Raw genomic sequence first — 16,995 nt, forward strand, 5'->3', positions numbered from 1 at the left:
GCTTTGTGYGCCAGCTTCTTAGTCTCAGCTGGGGACACGGTGACTGCTGCAGCGGTACAGCTATCAGCAGTAAAGTGGACAAAGAAATCAAGGGAAACATTTGTGGAAACCATGTTTTAAAGAAAGGAGAGTTGTCAAAATGAAGCTACGTAAGTTCTACAGTTAAATAGTCCAAGATGTGTGCTATTGMAAAGTAGAGAAAAGGAGCAGTCTAACTAGCCCTTCCTTCCTTTTCAAACTGCTCTCTTAATATCTGGTATTTATCTGTAATTTAAGCCAGTGATTAGTTTTATCAAAAAGCAAGTATGGAGACAGAGATCTTAAAAATGATGAGGTGTGTTGTGTTTGAAAGACAAGAGCAGCTACAGTGGCACAGCAAGATAAARACATATCTGCTTGCTTCTTTGAGTCTCCATCTGTGAGGGCCCCATGCCAAAAGGAATCTCCAGGTTTTACATGGATGGAAGCCCACCCCAGTCTTTCAGTTTGCCTAAACTGATTTCAAGAGGCCCTTCTCACGTGCTCTTGGGGAGGGATAAACTCAGGCACCAGTAGCAGGATTCAAACAAGACATTTCATCTTGTGTAAGAAAGCGTTTTATCACTGTGAGGGTGATTGATTGATCAGATTGTCCTGGGAGATATTCGAAAGCCATATGGACAGGGTGCTTGGCAGCCYCTTCTAGGTGATCCTGCTCGAGCAGAGGTTGGGCCAGGCGATCTCTAGAGCTGCCTTCCACCCTCAGCAGCTCTGTGATTCCTCCTCATCATTCCATTTCACTCCTTAGAAAACACTGTCAGCTTTCARTGTCATCGGAATGCTGACAACACAGGCTGATAGCTGAGGATGCAGGGACCTGGAGGTACCTTGGTCATGGCAACGCTTGGCTGTTTTGTCTCAAGAGCACCCTCCCAAGGGGGCTCGAAATGGAGGACGCTGAAGAGGCTGCAACCTGTTTCCCACCTCGTCCTGCCTCTTTCTGCATGATAACAATTTCCTGCCACTCYGGAGCAATACCCAGGGGCTATTCTGCTCTCTTGGACTTTATGTAAAACTGAGGAGGGATTTACGTATTTGCAAGTAGTCCACTCCTGTCTTTGTTCTCAGCCTAAATTTCAGGATCCTGTGGAAGAGCAGGATGACGCACCGAGGTTTTATCCCAAGAACGGCTTTGCCTGCCACAAAGGACTTATATTCCACCAGCAGACAGAGTAAATGTGAAAAAGTGCCACTCAATGGCACAAAGAAAGAGAAGTGCAGGGCTTAAAAAAGATGTGGATCTCTCTTCCCAAGTGGTGGCTTCAGAGCAGGCTGCAACAGGCAGGCGAGCGGGATGGGAAAGGCAATGTGAAGCACGGGAGAGCTGCACTGCAGAGATCTCCATCCCTGCCCCATGCACAGCTCAGCTGCTGGTGCTGCGAGCCTGGCTTGCCCTGCTGACACTGCCTGCTTGCTTTCTTTCTGTGAGAAAATGGTGATAAAATGGGAATAGTCGTCTCTTGAAAGCAAAACACATCGAAATGTGTTTGTGTGATGTAGTCGCCSTGGGTGGAAACCAGGAGAGGTGGCTGGACGTGGTTCAGTTCTCTCTCGGATTGCTGCGGATCGGGCACCAGTTCCTGCAGGAGAGGGGAGCAGCCCCTGCTCTTGCCAGCGGACACCTGGCCTGGCTCAGCATGCGTTGCCATCTGCAAAACCTTTGAGCAGGATGGTTAAATGGAGGATTTTGAACCTCTCGCTCTTACTTTTTGTCTTCAATTCTCATCTATTTGAATGATCCTCACTTGTGAGTCCTGGAAAAAAATAGAAGAAGAAGAAGGGGAAGGCCCAATTCTAGGCCTAATCAATGTTGGGAATGGCCATTTACATGGACACCTAGGAGAAACGAGCTTCAGTCCATTAGTGTGGTGCAGATAGAGCGATAGCGCTGCTGCTCTGCTGCCCAAGTTGCCTTTACCTGTGCTCTAATCAAAACCTAAACTCCTGAGAGCAGAGCAAGGAGGCAGGACTGAGTCTGCAGTGCGAGCATCAGAGGTAGGAGGAAAAGACATGCAGTGGAAACTGCTACCCATAGTGACGCTATGGATGGATGGAGCATCCCGCAGGTCCTGGCAATGGGAGGACATCTGCCGCATGCGCAGCTTCACACCATTTCTCCTGCCTCCCCTGCACTTGAGCATCCTTGTTGCCTTTGAGTGCTGGTTTTGGTGCCTCCCATGGGGAATTTTTGCCCTGTTCAGCAAAGTATATGGGATTCATTGCTCCTGAGCCAGGAGGCAGAGTGAGCCTGGAGCTCTAGTCTAGTGTCTAGGGCTGATGAGAAGSGCTTGCCCTTCTTCACCCTTCTTCAGGCTTGGCTTGCCTGAAGCTGGGAGGGACTATGTGGAAGGAGTATTACTGTGTCYACTCACCCTGTGCTGGTTCCTCACCTGCCCCAGGACTTGCTGTGGCCATACCCGGGGTCAGACTCTTGGGGGACAGGATGCTGGTGCTGGTTCCATACAGGAGATGGAAAAGCAATGAAGGGATGACCTGAAGATAGTAGGTCCCAAGAGGATGGCAGATTTGGCTTTGAGCCCAAGGAGGAGCTGTTGCTGAGTCCAAAGGCTTTGTTGCTGTTTGCCCTTCTCMCACCTGAGCCCTGGCCAGGCTCAGAGGAAGCAGGAGCTGGGCTAGGGGTCTCCTCTGAAGGACTTCTGCACCCTGTGTCCTGGTCTCGAGTGCTGCTTCACCACAAACAGGTGGGGATGTTAGTCGTGCTCGCAGCTCTGCCGTCTCCATTATCTGAGTGAGAGGCAAGGATTGAGCGTCAGGTTGTTGTTAAATATCACTAAGTGACAAAACGGTGTGGAGCACTCGAGGTGCAGACAGTGGCTGGAGGAGACATCGCTTGCAGCACTGGGGAGAGCCGAGCAGAGGACGAAGGTCAGAGACATTGTTCAGAGCTTCCTCTTCCTCTCTCTCCTGTCCATCACCATGAGGAAGCAGGATGTTCCCTTGGGGGGAGATGCAGGCTCCTGAGCAACCCCTGGACATCTCGGCGGGATTTAACACAACAGAGCTGCTCTGGAAGGAGGGCTGAGGAGGGAAAGCTTGTGCAGGGAGGTTGGAGCCAGGTAGAGTGATGCTGAACATGCCCGTGGTGAGAGCGGAGGGCTCGCAAGTTGTGTAATCATCCGCTCCAAGCAGCAGCAGGTCATCGGTGGTGTGCAGAGACGCTGCCTCGCGCTTGTCTAAGGCGAGGTGCCCTAGTTTTGTGCTTTCAGCAGAGGCCCTAATTATTCCTCAGTCTTTGTAGTGAGCTAATTAGTTTAGCAGCGCTCAGGCCTGGGGAACGCTGATAGGCTTGGGAAGAGTGAGCAGGAGAGGCAAGGAGGRGCAGGGAGCTGGCAGAAGATGGAGAATGATGGAGCAGGGAAGAGCCGCGATCGGATGTYGGGTGAAGCTCTGGGGTACAGGGAGGAGGTGGCCAGCAGTGGTTGCAGCAGGGATGCCAGGTGAGAAGGGGACACGAAGACTCCTTCCTGGAAAGCATCATCCGAGCAYGGCACGGGCCCAATTACCTCCATGATCCTGCTTTCTACCCTGGGAAACAGAGCGCAGGTGGCTGCTTGTCCCAGGCACTGCTGGCCTGTGGCTTGYGGGACACGCAGTGTTTGACCATCCCACCTCTTTCCTAGCTTAGCAGTGACACCAGGGACCCGCAGAGCGGCAGGTCCCGGAGCCAGCTCCCTGGCGCTCACCTTCCCATCCCGTTGGCACGGATTCTTGCAGCGAGGGCTGCTGCAGGTAAGTGCCCTCCACCATAGCTGACGTGTCGTACRTAATCTGCTGTGCTCCATCGTCTGCCCTGACCTATCTCCGAGTGGCAAGTTCTGGGAACTCAGGACAGAGTCAGGACACTATCCCTGCTGGATCCAGTTCCCTGCTCAGGGAAACTCAGCTTGGAAACCACCGGAGGGGAACAAGCTCTGGCCTCTTATGACCAGGTATCCTGGCCTGGAGCTACGAGGTGGGTACCAGATTTTAGTCTAGCTCAGTGTTCCTTTCCTGCCCCTTGACTCAGTTTTGTTTTTAAGGGAAAATGAGGAAAAATGTCTTTTGCAGGGCARTATTTCTTTAGTGCTGCCAGTAATGGAGGTGGATTGGGACCTGTTAACCCAGGATGAGCTGCATGGTCTGTACCTTCCAGTCACAATCTGATTGCCTTGCTTCCTGAGGATTATGGAAAATGAGGGAAAAATGCCAAATAAAATTTATGGGCTTTAACCACGACATGATAGATTCACCCTAAATCTGCCCTGTGTCCTTGCTGTGGCCAGGACCCTGAGGAAGGAGGCAGGGAGCTGAGGAGAACGGGGACACAGGGAGCTCGGAGCACCTGGCAGGGAGGGATATGYAGGATGGGAGTGCAGGCAGCACCAAGTTAAATTAAAAGGAGGAGAAAAAAAAAAAAAGCCGATAAGGGAGAGAAAGGGCGAGAGCAAAAAATTGACTCTGAAGCGGAGATAAGAGAGGGAGGGTAGTTAGTGAGAGAAGAAGTAAAATTAAGTATGATAAGAGCTGATAGAACTGGGAAAAGGCAGCAGAGGTGAAGGGGAGGCGCAGAGGCTACCCTGGGGTGGAGGCAGGGGCCATGGACACCCGCTCCTTTGCTCCAGAAACCCAGCCCCTGCTCCCTTGCCCTTCGTTAAGCTGCAATCAAACACACTAAATCTCAGCAAAGGAGATGGATGGATGGATGGATGGATGGATGGATGGATGGATGGGGGGAGAGCAGTGGATGTTGTCTACCTTGACTTCAGCAAGGCTTTTGATACCGTCTCCCATAACATGCCCATAGGAAAGCTAAGGAAGCGTGGGTTAGATGAGTGGCCAGTGAGATGGATTGAGAACTGGCTAGATGGCAAAGCTCAGAGGGTGACCCTGTGCCATGTGCTTTAGGTGTCCCTGCTTGAGCAGGGAGATTGGACTAGATGATCTCTAGGGGTCCTTTCCAACCTTAACCCTTCTTTGACTCTGTGAGAGAACGGGATTTTATATATACATATATTTATTTATTTCCCAAACATCTTTTACAGCCACGAAAACTGCTGAGCTGAGATGGTGGCTGCTCCACAAGGCTTTTCTTCTGCTCCATCCATCTGCTTTAATCACACGGTGACTGGAGAAASAAAAAAGAGGAACTATCCAGTTCACAAAGCAGTGACGATGATGAAAGCTCAGTGCTCCGAGCGTGGCGTCCGGCTCCAGCGGGAGCAGGAATGCTGCAGCAGCCCCCAAGGATCACTTTCCTTCTCCTTTTGCTTTTCTTAAAGCTTTTTTTTTTTTTTTTTTTTTTTAGCACTGAGAGATTTCTGCCTCCCTCTGATTGCTGGGATGTGGCTGCATGCAGCACGTACCTGGTTGGACTTGGTTATTATTATTATTTTTTTTAATCGATGTGTGTGTTGAATTAGCTCTTTTAATTACGGCATTAGAAAGGATAACTGGAGTCAATTAAAAAGCTCTTTCAGATCACTAGTGTTAATAGCTGTCCGGGAACACGGAGAAAACCCCGTGCCTTTCTGTCATCTGAGGGGCAGCTGATGGAATTAATGCCAGTCCTGGCAACAAAAAAGGGATAAATGGAGATTTCTGCACCTAGTGCCAAGGTTCTTAGTGTCCCTCACGGTGGGGCCAGGCCCTCCTGTTACCCACAGCCGAGGAAGGCCCTGAGCTGGGGCCTCCTTTTTGTTCCATATTATTTGGGGTTAGTATCCAGCTCCCTGGAAAGATTGGTTAAAGACAGCGTGGGGAGAAGGAATCATTTTGCTTTGGCTCTTTGAAAAGGAAAAAAACAAAAGCAAAAAGCTTTAAAAAAGATGCTTTGGTTTCAAAGATGTGCTAACAGGGAAGATGGCTGGAAACGAGGTGCTAGCAAATCAAAGCCTGTGAAAGCCACCGTGGAGAGGAGCGCAAAATATGTTGTTTCAAGATGAATGCAAAGCTGAAACCAGCAAAAAAAATATCCTGCCCTCCCAGCAAACACAGATGTTTCAGCTTGATTTTCTAGATTGGCATGTTGCTGGAAGAAATGAGAATCCTTCCCGCTCCTGCCTGCGCTCCAGGTCTCTGTCTCTCATTTTTCGTTTCATTGCAGTGACTTTGATCCCCGCAGCCTCCGTGGCTGCGCCGCAAACGAAGCGTGTGGATCTCGCCGCTCCCGCCGCGGTGAGCGAGGCCGGAGGCTGGGGCAGCTTCCCGCACGTCCTCGGGGGCAGAGACGGCTCGGGCACCCTTGCAGCTACATGCCGGGTTTGCTGTGGATCCGATGGACCTGCTCCTCGGAGCGGCGGAATCCTCTGGCACCTGGCGACTGGTCCTCATGTGGTGGGATCAGAGGTTTGGGGGTTTCTTTGTTTTTTCCTGATTTATCTGGGGACATAKCTCGCCTCTCTGGTACCAGGTCACCCAGGACCTGTAATCCCTGGTCCTTAAGGYGCCAGGCAGAAGACGCTGCCCATAGGAGAGGACTCCCAGGCCAGCCCCAGCCTTTGGGGCCGCTTTGGCAGAAGAAACCCTCCTGGAGGCACCCAGGGAGCCGCAGGTTCCCATTCCCTGGGATGTGGGAGCCACGTGGCCGTGCCCCACTGCTGCCGCCAGGCCTGCGCCGAAGGAACCACCTGCCYGGGATGAGGCTTCCCATCTTCCCACCTTGTGGAGGGCAGAAGACCAGCAAGCCCGGCTGGTGCTGAGCCAGCCGGGGAGAAAAGTGCTGGGGGAATCGGCTATGGAACACAAGCCGGCATCAGGACCGAGCTATCCRACACCTCTCGCTGTGGAGCGGGGCCCCTGCACAGCACGAGGGGCCTTTTCTGAGCCTTTTGCATCATCAGGTGAAAACRCCGTGGGGGCACGAGAGCATCACGGGGGGACAGCCCGAGCACCAGCCACGGATACAGAACCGGACAGATCAAGAAGTCAAGATTTTGCATTCCAACTATCTATAGGAAATAGGGTTTTTTTTTATTATTTCAAGTTTTCATAAAAATCCATAGTTATTGAAATCAAAGTTACAGAAGAAAGTTCGTAACTTTTTATTGATTTTATTTCTTTTCTCTTTCTTTTTCTTTTTTTCCCCCCCCGTTGTTTTTTTTCCCTTTTAGAGTTATATCTGACACTAGAGTCCATCAGACAAAGTCCTTACAAACATGGGAGTCCTGAAGACGTCAGCTGAATGTTTTCCTGGTATAAAGAAGAGGAGGAGGAGAAAGAGGTGGTGTCGGTGCGGGTGCAGTGGGTTTAGGTAGGGGCAAAGGGTGTGGTGGAAGGAGAGAGGTTGGTATGTTTGTAGCAATGTTTGTTTTTTAAATTATTTTTATTTGTTCATTTGTTCTTTCCTTTTTTTTTTTTTTAAAAAAAAGACATTATTATTTGCAAATTGTTGCCTGGTTAAATCATTTTCATGTTGAACTTGCGCGGTGCATCGGCAGAGCTGATGCCTGCGTCAGACTTGCGTGGCACGTACTCGATTTCAATGTTGTGCTTGGTGTTGCCTTTCCCCCGGCTCCATAGGAAGAGGAGCACCAGACAGAAGAGCACGACACCCAGGAAGGAAATGAAGCCCATGGTGGTGGCAATGATGAGAGTCTTGATGTCAAAGGGGAAAGGCACGGTGGCACGCGTGCTGTTGGCATCGCTCTCGTTGGGCTGGTTGGAGATGAACGCGAAGGTCTTGTTGGGTTGGTGGGGCCAGTCTGGGGAGTAGCTGCGCACGTGCAGGTGGGCCAGCATGGTGTCGTTGCCACCCGCGTTGCTGGCGATGCATAGGTAGGTGCCGTTGTCCTGGATCTGGGCGTAGCGCACCTCCAGCGTGCCATCAGGGAAGACAGTGAGCCGCCCGTTGGTTTTGGTAGAGATGAGGTGCTTGCGGGGAGAGAGCCACATGATGGTGGGAGGTGGGTCCCCATCTGCCCGGCACACGAAGTGCACTGTGTGGCCTTCGTCCACAAAGATCTGCTGAGCTTTGCGGTCCCGTATCCGTGCGCGGCGGCAGGTGAAGTAGTTGGGCAGGAGGACATCCGGGAAATCTTTGAACTCCTTGCCCTGGACGAACTCGGGGGTGGAGCAGGTGGGCTGCTGCTTGTTGAAGTTCAGCCTCCATCGCCGCCGGAAAACCCAGAGCAGCCGGCAGTCGCAGGCTAAGGGGTTGTTGTCGAGGATGAGCGTCTCTAGGTTCCCCACCGAGTGGAAGGCTGACTCCTCCAGGGTGGTCAGCAAATTCCCCGACACGTTCAGGATGCGCAGGTAATTGAGGCCACGGAAGGCAAAGGGCTCCACCATGGTTAGCTGACCTCCCACCAGCTGAATCTCCTGCAGCCTGAGCAGGTCGTGGAGCATGGAGCCCTCGATGGTGACGATGGGGTTGTAGGAGAGGTTCAGGAAACGGAGGTAAACCAAGTGCCTCACCGACACGTATGGGATGGACGTCAGGTTGCAGTGGGTGATGGACAAGGAGGTCAGGTTCAGCCCATAGAGGCAGTTGGATGTCATGGTATCCAGGTAGGGCCAGTGTGAGATCTCAAGGACCTTGAGCCTGTATAACCTCTTGAATGAGTAATCCCGGATGGCGTTGATGTTCAGGTGGCGCAGCCGCAGCACGATCAAGCCGTGCAGGTGGGACAGAGCCTCCGTGGGGATGGAGGTCAGGTTGCATTTCTCAAGGGTCAGCTGCTCCAGGCTGTTGAGGCCGCTGAAGGCCCGGTGGGAGATGTAGACAAGGTCGTTATCCCCAACCTCCAGAGACTTCAGGTTGTACAAGTCCTGGAACATGTAATCTAGGAGGATCACAATTTTGTTCTCACTAATGTCTAGCTTGGTAAGGTTGCTGAGTCCGGTAAACACCCCCAAAGGGATCAGCTTGAGTCTGTTACTCCTGAGCCCCAGTGTCCTGAGGTTGAAGAGGTTGTTGAAAGCCCCAGGTTCAATGGCACTGATAATRTTCTCATTTAGCTCCAGCTCCTCCAGGTGAGGGTAGTTGGCAAATTCATCCTGGTTGAGCGTCTTGATGCGGTTCTTGCCCAAGTCCAGCAGCCTGGTCTCGGTGGGGACGCCCTCCGGGACGACCATGAACCGCTTCCGATGGCACAGCACGGAGCGCTCCTGGGCGGAGCACTCGCAGCGCGGCGGGCAGCCCGTGGCGGAGCCAGACAGGATGGATCCCAGCATCAGGAGGAGAATTGGCTGCCAGCAGGCCAGGATTGGGCTGCGCATGCTCGCCTCCCCCGCTATCATCCTATCTCTCACCTGCAGGTAACATGGCACGGGACGGGAGAGAAAGCAAAGGTGCACGTGAGCGACYGGCCAGCACAACCGTGGCGCGAGGCACTCTGCCCCGAGCTGCTGATCCCGAAAGGAAAAAGGAAGAGCTGAACATGTCCACCTGCATCCCGTTCATCTAGGATTGACTCTGTTCCCTATAGATGAAGCCTGCCTATAAAAGCTCTTTGCAAATGCAGAGGAGCCGACCGCGAGACCAGGACCGTGGCGGCTGGTGCCCCTAGACAATAAATAAGTGGCAAGTGGTTGCAAACACTCCCCCCCCGCTGCTTCTGTTGCATTCGTTCTCTGTGCTGTTACAAGGGATCAGATCATATTAATATTGCATATTGGATGTATAGCTGCTCCGGACTGTGTTTATATCTATTGTAATGCRTATGCTCTGCTCTGCTTCCACTAATGCTATTTATGGCTATTGCTGAATATATCCAATACATTATTTTCATTGGCTCAGTTTATATCCATCATTATACATCCTGCGCATTGCTTCCCCTGCCCTGGYGCTATTTATGTGTCCGGTACAAATTTTGTGTATTGCTTTCATTGCTTCTGTTTACGTTCACCATTTCAGGTACCTATGTGGCCCAAGTCTTTGTTTAAAAAAAAAAAAAAAAAAAAAAAAAAAAAAATTTACTTCACAAGGATGAAAGAAGAGGTACCAGACATAAAAACAGCCACCATCACCAGCTCAGCAACTGTGCCCTGGACTGGTCCTGCCCGAGCTCTTGCATTGCGATGGAGCAGCCGTGAGAAGGGTGGCTGAACCCGCGAGCGACGCAATGGCTTCGAKGGTAGGTGAGCAGCAAACAGACGATAAATGAGTCACACAAAAACCTGCACGTCGCTGAAGCCCAGGCGAGCCCCCTCGCGTAGCATTAAAGTCTAGACACGCCTCACATGTTATTAGTTCTCAGCTAAATTTAAATCCGTGATAAATACAATCCCCGACAAAAACATCCGTAATCTTAATAGCCAGAATCACATAAGAGCTTTGTGAGAAAGACAATGAATAAGCGGAAGAAATTCAGGGCTGAGATGAGCTTTAAATCGCTCCCCTTTCCCGTTTACCTCGGGACACCTCGGACAGAGCCACTCTGCCTCCAAGCRCGCCGGGTCTTAAGAGGCACCACCTCAAAAGGGCTCAAATCTCCATCCGAGCCCAGTTGCAGCAACTCCTGCACGTGTCCCCAGCCTGCCCGGGTCTCCCTCGTGCCAGCAGAGCATCTCGGCCGCCAGCTGCTGGTGTTGCTCCTTCCTCTGCTGGAGAAGCCGCCAGGTTTGAGCAGGTCACGAGCTTGTCCCTGCCAGGGACATGGGGGCACCCTGGGGGGCAGGTGACATCCGAGCAGCCTCGGGCACCTGCCGCCCATAAATTACAGCACAGGCAGAGGGTGCCCTTGAGCCAGATGCTCCGGAGAGCCTCTATGGCAAGGGGGGACTTAGGSGGAACCGGTCGGACCCCCGCAGTGTGTGCAGGTCCCCAGGCTCGCTGCCGGCCCTGGTTTTCGGTGGCACGGTGCGCGGAGCCAGTGCTCGTGTCTCCTCCGAGCTGCTGGGGCTAAATCAGATTTTATTGAACTTGACTACRTTTTAGAGATAAAGACTCCAGGTTTACAAATAAATATTTAACAACCTTTCCTGCTGCTAACGGAGTTGCTTACCCAGACCCCGGGCTCTGCACTAAGTGTTCCTGGAGCTCTCTGCAAAGCAGCAAAACAAAGGCAGGAGCTTTAATTTGCCAGACACGTTCGTGCCCATTTCCTCCGCGCTCCATCACTCCCTCCGCGGCCGCGTGCGCTTCTGGCTCTGCCTCTTTGTCTACGCGACCTGCTCCTCCTCCTCTCCCACGCAATCCCAGAGCCGGCAAGAGCTCCCTGGGGGACGCTGGGCACGAGGGGCCAAGCACGTAGCGGAGGAAGCCTCTTCCCAGAGGTTCTTCTTGCCTCTCATCTCGTCTTCTGTCCCTCAGGTCTTGCTGCTGATTCCCAACACTCCACGGTGCTCTTCCCACACCGTGCTGCTCTGCGCAGGAGGAAAGGAGGCCCAATGCAGGATGCCACCGTGAGCTGCTTGGGCACCTGGGGTTAGGACACCAAGCTGCCTTGCTTCCTGCAGCTCTGTCCCCCGGGGCACTTCAGTTTGGGCAGCACTTGCCCTGGACCCATAGAAGCCTCTGGGCAGCTCATGGGAATCCACCATCCACCATAGGATCTCCATGGCTTGAAACTCCCCAAAAGCATCACAAGGTGGGTAGAGGAGGCTGGAGAAAATGGTTTGCAACTCAGGAGGGCTCCTTGAGGAGCGCGTGGCAGCCAGTGTGGCTGGGGATCCCGGGCTGCCCCTCGTGCAGTTCTCCGATGGGAAGGTTTCGCTGCGGCACTATCCGCTTGCCGCGGCGGCGAGGCGGGAGCCTGGAATAGGTGTGTGGCCACGCGATCCACCACGGCAGTCGCTCCGTGGCTGCAGAAGAGTGCTGGGACGTGCCGAGATGCACATCGCCCTCCTGCGGGTCTAAGGGCTTTGGGCTCTCCTCCGGGCCGTGCGTGCTTCCGTGACCCATCAGCAAAGCAAACATCCTGACACGCGACCAAGAAGTCTTTGCACAGGCAACTGCGGGGGCTCAGGGGCAAAGCCCTGAGGGCGTGAGGGAGGAATGGGAGCTGTAGGGTGCGGACTGCTGTCGTGCCCCTGCTCCCCAGCCACTGCTGTTTGTGGGTGCCATGTTCTCCAGGTGAGAAGAGGCAGGATGTTCTTGTGCTTGCAAAGGCAGAGAGCAGAAGGAACCATCTCCCAAGGGTTGCAATGGAGGCTGCATCACTTAAGGCATCCCAGACAAAGCCAGCGGGACATCCTGGTATGACTGGGAAGGACATGGACCAGATAGTCAAGGTGGGGTTTCTCCTCTGTCCTCTGGCACATCTCCTCCCTGGGACTCCCAGGCCCGGGTCACCCGGSCATTTTAGTGGCACGTGAGGGTGCATGAGCAGACCAGCACGAGGGGCTYGCCAAATATTTCTCTCCCTGGCCTGCAGCTGTGCATGGAGGATGGAAAAAAGCTCAGCCTTCCCTACGGTCTGTTGGAAACATTTCGAGGAGGCGAAGGAAAGGTCTGTCAGCAGAGTGTCTTCTGGGAGGGCTGCCAGGGTCAAGATGACATTGCAAAGGCATGTCCCACGTGTGGCTGCCAGCGGCTCCGCTCCTGGTGCCGGCGGCTGGTGGGACTCCCCGTGCAGCGTCCACGCTCGCTCTGGTCCCGGGGAGCAGCCCGCGATGCCGATGCCCCGCGCGACTTGGGTGGCTTAACCCACTATCCAAGTCCTGCGGAATCCACCAGCAAAGCCACCCACTGCCACCAAAGCGCTGCTGTTGCTGCTGCATCCCTCGGAGCACGAGCACCTTTCCCGGATTTAAGGCCAATCCCTGCAGCCTCACACATGCTCCCRGCAATACCCAGGTGTTGGCACAGGAAAAGCACCAGGACTTATCCTGGGTATCCTGGTGTGCAGGGTATAGCACCCTCCCTGCAYACCCACTTCCAGGATAATGGTGTGGGACTTCGGAGACAAATGGAGACAGGGAAGTCAGCAGCTCGTCTGACTCCAGGGAAACCTGCTCATTTACTCCATGAAGACCAGCCCAGGTATTTTTATACCGCTCCCTAAAATARGCATCCTTGTGGGCACAAGGGCCAGCCAGTGCTCAGAGCCACCCATGGATCATTGTGGGATCGGGATCATCCTGGCCGTGCTAGCACCACTGCACCCAGAGCCATGGAAGCCCTCGCCATCCGTCTCCTTGCTGGGCTTCCCCGCCAGCCACATCGCTCGCTCTCTGCCCGATATTATTAGGTTTAGCTCACGTAATAACAAAAACACTGCCGCAGGAGTGTGCGGGAAGAGAGGAGCAGGGAGAAAAAGGAGCAGGAGAAAGCGTGAGCAATAGCGAGCGTGGTGAGAGCGATCCCTCTTCCCAGCCCGGCTCCCTGTGTGCCGCTTTTACATGCGACATCCTTTCTTCTTCACCCCCTTTCTCGCTTGTTTGATTTTTGCATTATTTATGGCTTGTCTTCGGGGCCTGCATTTGTTGTTATTGTTTCATTCAACAACAAAAAAATAGATGAAACCAAACTGCGCTGAGGCCGGCCGAGCCTGCCCGGCGCCCGCCGGCGATGTCGGCGCAGAGGAGGCCGAGCCGCCCGCGCTCCRGTCGCGCCGGCACCGCTGCCCGAGGGACCCGCTGCCCGCTCCGCTCGCGCAGGAAACAACAAGCAGAAGGACCAGAGCACCACAAAACGTCTGTGCTGCCCCTCCTGGGAGGAGTCCCCATCACCAAGCAAACGGGTAAGGTGCTGCTGGCCAAATTAAACCGAGAACGGGGGATATTGAATGGTTTGCGTTAACGGCTTGGGCACGAGGGACACGGGGCACCTTGGTCTGCAGGAGATGCCCCTGGTGCAAGGGGCAGCATCTGGGGGGTGACAGAGACACGGGGGGCTTTGGGGACACCTCCCCTCCTGTGCGGGGGATCTGCAGGTCCCAGCTCCTGGATGCTTCCTGCCACTAGCAGTGGAAAAAAATAGGAAGCTCCTATTTTTCCTGCCCCAGGCGGAGTGAGGAGAAAATGCTGCCTGGGAGTAAACCTGAGGCCTGGGCTGCATCCCTCCCGCTGTTTTTCCCATGTTGTCTGATTCGAACCAAGACCTCCCCTCTCCTCCCAGCCCCGCTACCTGACGGGGCTCTGGCTGCTTCCCATTGTGTCTCCRGGCGGGACGAGGCGGCCGCTCCGCGCGCTCCCGCCGCGCGGGTGACCACCCCAGCCGCTCTCTGCAGCCGGACCGTGACAAGGGGCATGCGCTGCCCTGGGCTATGGGGCCACGGCCACGGGGCCGAGCTGTGGGAGGTGGGAGCCTGGAGCATCCCAGCGGTTCCCCTTCCTCCGGGAAGGCTGGGATRGGGGCCGCTTCCCACAGGTGGTGAAGGGAGCAAGTCCTGGGGGATGCTGGTTGGCCCCAATGGTGACACTGGCTCCATCCCTTCTCAGATTGTGCTCCTGTCACATTTGAACCTTTTTGCCTACACAGAGCACTCAAACCAGTGACCATCCAGGCACTGCAGCTCCCAACCAGACTGGGACCACCAGGCTCAATGTCAGCACGTGCCATGTCCAGCCACGTACACCAGCCAAGGCTGCAACAACAGGTACCCCCACGCTGACCGTGCTCCACCCGCCAGCCTGTGCCCAAGCGACATCCCCTGGGGCCACCAGCCAAGCAGGGCTGCTGGAGCTGGACATGCCACGGGCAGCAGCTCCCACTTCGCTGTCCCCACCGCGGTGTCACCCAGCACCTCAACCCAGCCAGGCCTGTCCCCAGGCGACTCCACAGGCCCCAAGCAGCACCCGGCGGGGGGCACCACTCCACCCCATGAGCTCACTTGTGCTTTATCACTCAGTGGCTGTAATTACACTATAATTACAGTATAATTGTGGCGTTATTATACAGTGATTTATCAGTCCCTGAAATTAAACCTCAAGTTCCAGGATTTTTTTTTAATATACCTGTTAGATACATCAAGCAGCACAAACTTCAGCATTACAGTGAATGTATTAAGGAGGGAACCAGAGGAATAATAAGTCATTCAGTCAGGCTGCTACCCTTCTAGTGATAGGAAACAGTGGTAATTAGAGGTATCGCAGAGTAATTATGTTATAGGTGCAGAATAGCTGCAGCACGTTACTGTATTGCAAAAGTATAACCAGTAGTTTGGTAATTAATCCTGCCACTCATCTGCCACAAAAAGGCTCAGGAAAAGCCCCCACTCTGTGCAAACTTGGGTCCTGTGGATGGGCACATCCCAGCTGGGCACATCCCACCCACACGCACACTTGTCCCTGTGCCAGTGGCATTGCACAAGGCAGTGCCGGTGGCGCGGGGGACGAACGTGCGTGTGCACCCRTGCACTGAAGGCCGTCCCATGCTCCGATACATCCCCCAACCCACCTACCTGCAGCGCAGGGGTGCGGGGAGGGAGGGACGAATCCCCCATGCCGACACACAAAGGACCCCCATGGCTCCTGACTCCTCACTGCTCTGTCACTGATGCTGCTTGACCCTCGGAGTGGTGCAAGTGGAAAAGGAGGGTTGAGCCCTCCTCCTCAGGGAGCCCTTGTTGGCACTGCCAGCACCCAGGTCGGCTCATCCTGCCGCTCCTCAGCTAATCCAGCCAGGCAGCGCCGCCCGGCCAAACCCCACCTGAATGTGGAATCTGGTCCAGGCTTTGCTGTGTGAGGAGGAGGGGGAGGGCTCCCCCATTAAGATGCAGCTCTGCGCTTGCATCGCCGAGCCCTGTGCCTGGGCAAGGCACCGAGGGCTCCTGTGCAAGGGCAGAGAGGTGCCGGCCAAGGCAGAGCTGTGGGGATGGAGGGACCTGGGACACACGTCCCCCCTCCTGCCGCCCCRCTACCACCCCATGCTCTGGTACTGAGCAGCAGCTGCCCCTGCCGCCCCTATCGCCTCTTCCCTTCCCTCCTTTGCCGCCCAGCCCCACGGTGCCAGTTCAGCTCCCCAGTGACCGGCCCGCTGGAGGCAGCCCCGGCTGGGCGCGGTGCACAGGCAGCACCGCACACCCGCACAGCACACCCGGACACACATACCCGCACACCCGCACGCTGCCCGGCGCCCGCAAAGCTCCCACCCCGCGCTGCTGGGCACCAGCTCGGGGCCAGCAGGAGGCTCTCAGGCACTGGGTCGGCTCCAGCCTAATATGCCCAGCACCGGGTCGGGTCCAAGCCAAGGCTACGGGCATCGGTGTAGGGGCAGGCGCCGGATCGGACCCAGGCGCGGCTCCCAGGCACCGGATCGGACCCAACCCGGGGCTCCTGGGTCCTGATCGGACTCATCCAAGCGCTGCCCAGTACCGGGTCGGAGCCAGCCTGGCGCGGCAGATCCAGTGCCGGTTCTCGCTGGCGACACGCAGCGGCGTCGCCGCCGGCAGCGCCCGTCCTGCCAGCCGCGGTGCCCGCGGTCCCTGTCCCCTCTCCGCTCACCTGCATCTCATTGTGGCCGGCGGTCGCCTCCGCGCAGAAACGGCATCTCCCGCGGCCCCCGCCCTCCGCCCAAATCTGCACCTGCAGTAGCGCAGCTCCCCCTCCCCGCAGCGCCGGCTCCGAGCGGCAGCTCGGGCTCCGGCTCCGGCTCCGGGCCGCCCTAGGGCGGCGCGGCGCGGCGGGCGCCCGGCTGCCTCCCGGGCGCGGCGGGCAGGCGGCGGGCGGCGCTGCGGGCGGGCGGCGGCCGCATGGCACCGGTTCGGCCCGGCCCGGTTCAGCCCGGTCCCATTCGGCCGGCGCTGCTCGGCTGCGCTGCGGCTGCAAGTGGCGGCCGCCCCCGCTGCGGGAGGAGCCGCGGGCGGCGCGGGGCGGCGCGGGCAGCGGCCGGTCCCTCCTCCCGCCGCGGCGGAGCCCAGTGCGGAGCGAGGGGGACCAGGGAGGGACGTGGRGGCGGCCCGAGGCGCTGCGAGTGCCGGGGCCGGCGCTCGCCCGACCCCGCGGGGCTTGGACGACAAACGAGCCCGGCAGCGGCGCCACTGTCGCCCCTGCGCGGACGAGGGTGCTGTGACACCGGGAAAGCCGGCGACAGCCCCGCACACCAAGCGACAGCCCGACAGACCAGGTGACAGC

At 55.9% G+C, this 16,995-nt stretch overlaps 1 protein-coding gene across 1 annotated transcript; it reads right to left on the minus strand.

Moving 5' to 3' along the window:
- Nucleotides 1-7,054: 7,054 nt before the first annotated feature.
- On the minus strand, nt 7,055-16,411 carry LINGO1 (leucine rich repeat and Ig domain containing 1). The gene is made up of 2 exons (XM_026038639.1): nt 16,366-16,411; nt 7,055-9,288 (listed from the first exon to the last, which is right to left on the minus strand). The coding sequence occupies exons 1-2, from the start codon at nt 16,369-16,371 to the stop codon at nt 7,435-7,437; spliced, it is 1,860 nt and encodes a 619-aa protein (XP_025894424.1). The 5' UTR covers nt 16,372-16,411; the 3' UTR covers nt 7,055-7,434.
- Nucleotides 16,412-16,995: the final 584 nt, after the last annotated feature.

Source organism: Nothoprocta perdicaria, unplaced genomic scaffold (genome assembly GCF_003342845.1).
Source record: "Nothoprocta perdicaria isolate Ctin4 unplaced genomic scaffold, notPer1 scaffold_214, whole genome shotgun sequence".
Classification (NCBI taxonomy): domain Eukaryota; kingdom Metazoa; phylum Chordata; class Aves; order Tinamiformes; family Tinamidae; genus Nothoprocta; species Nothoprocta perdicaria.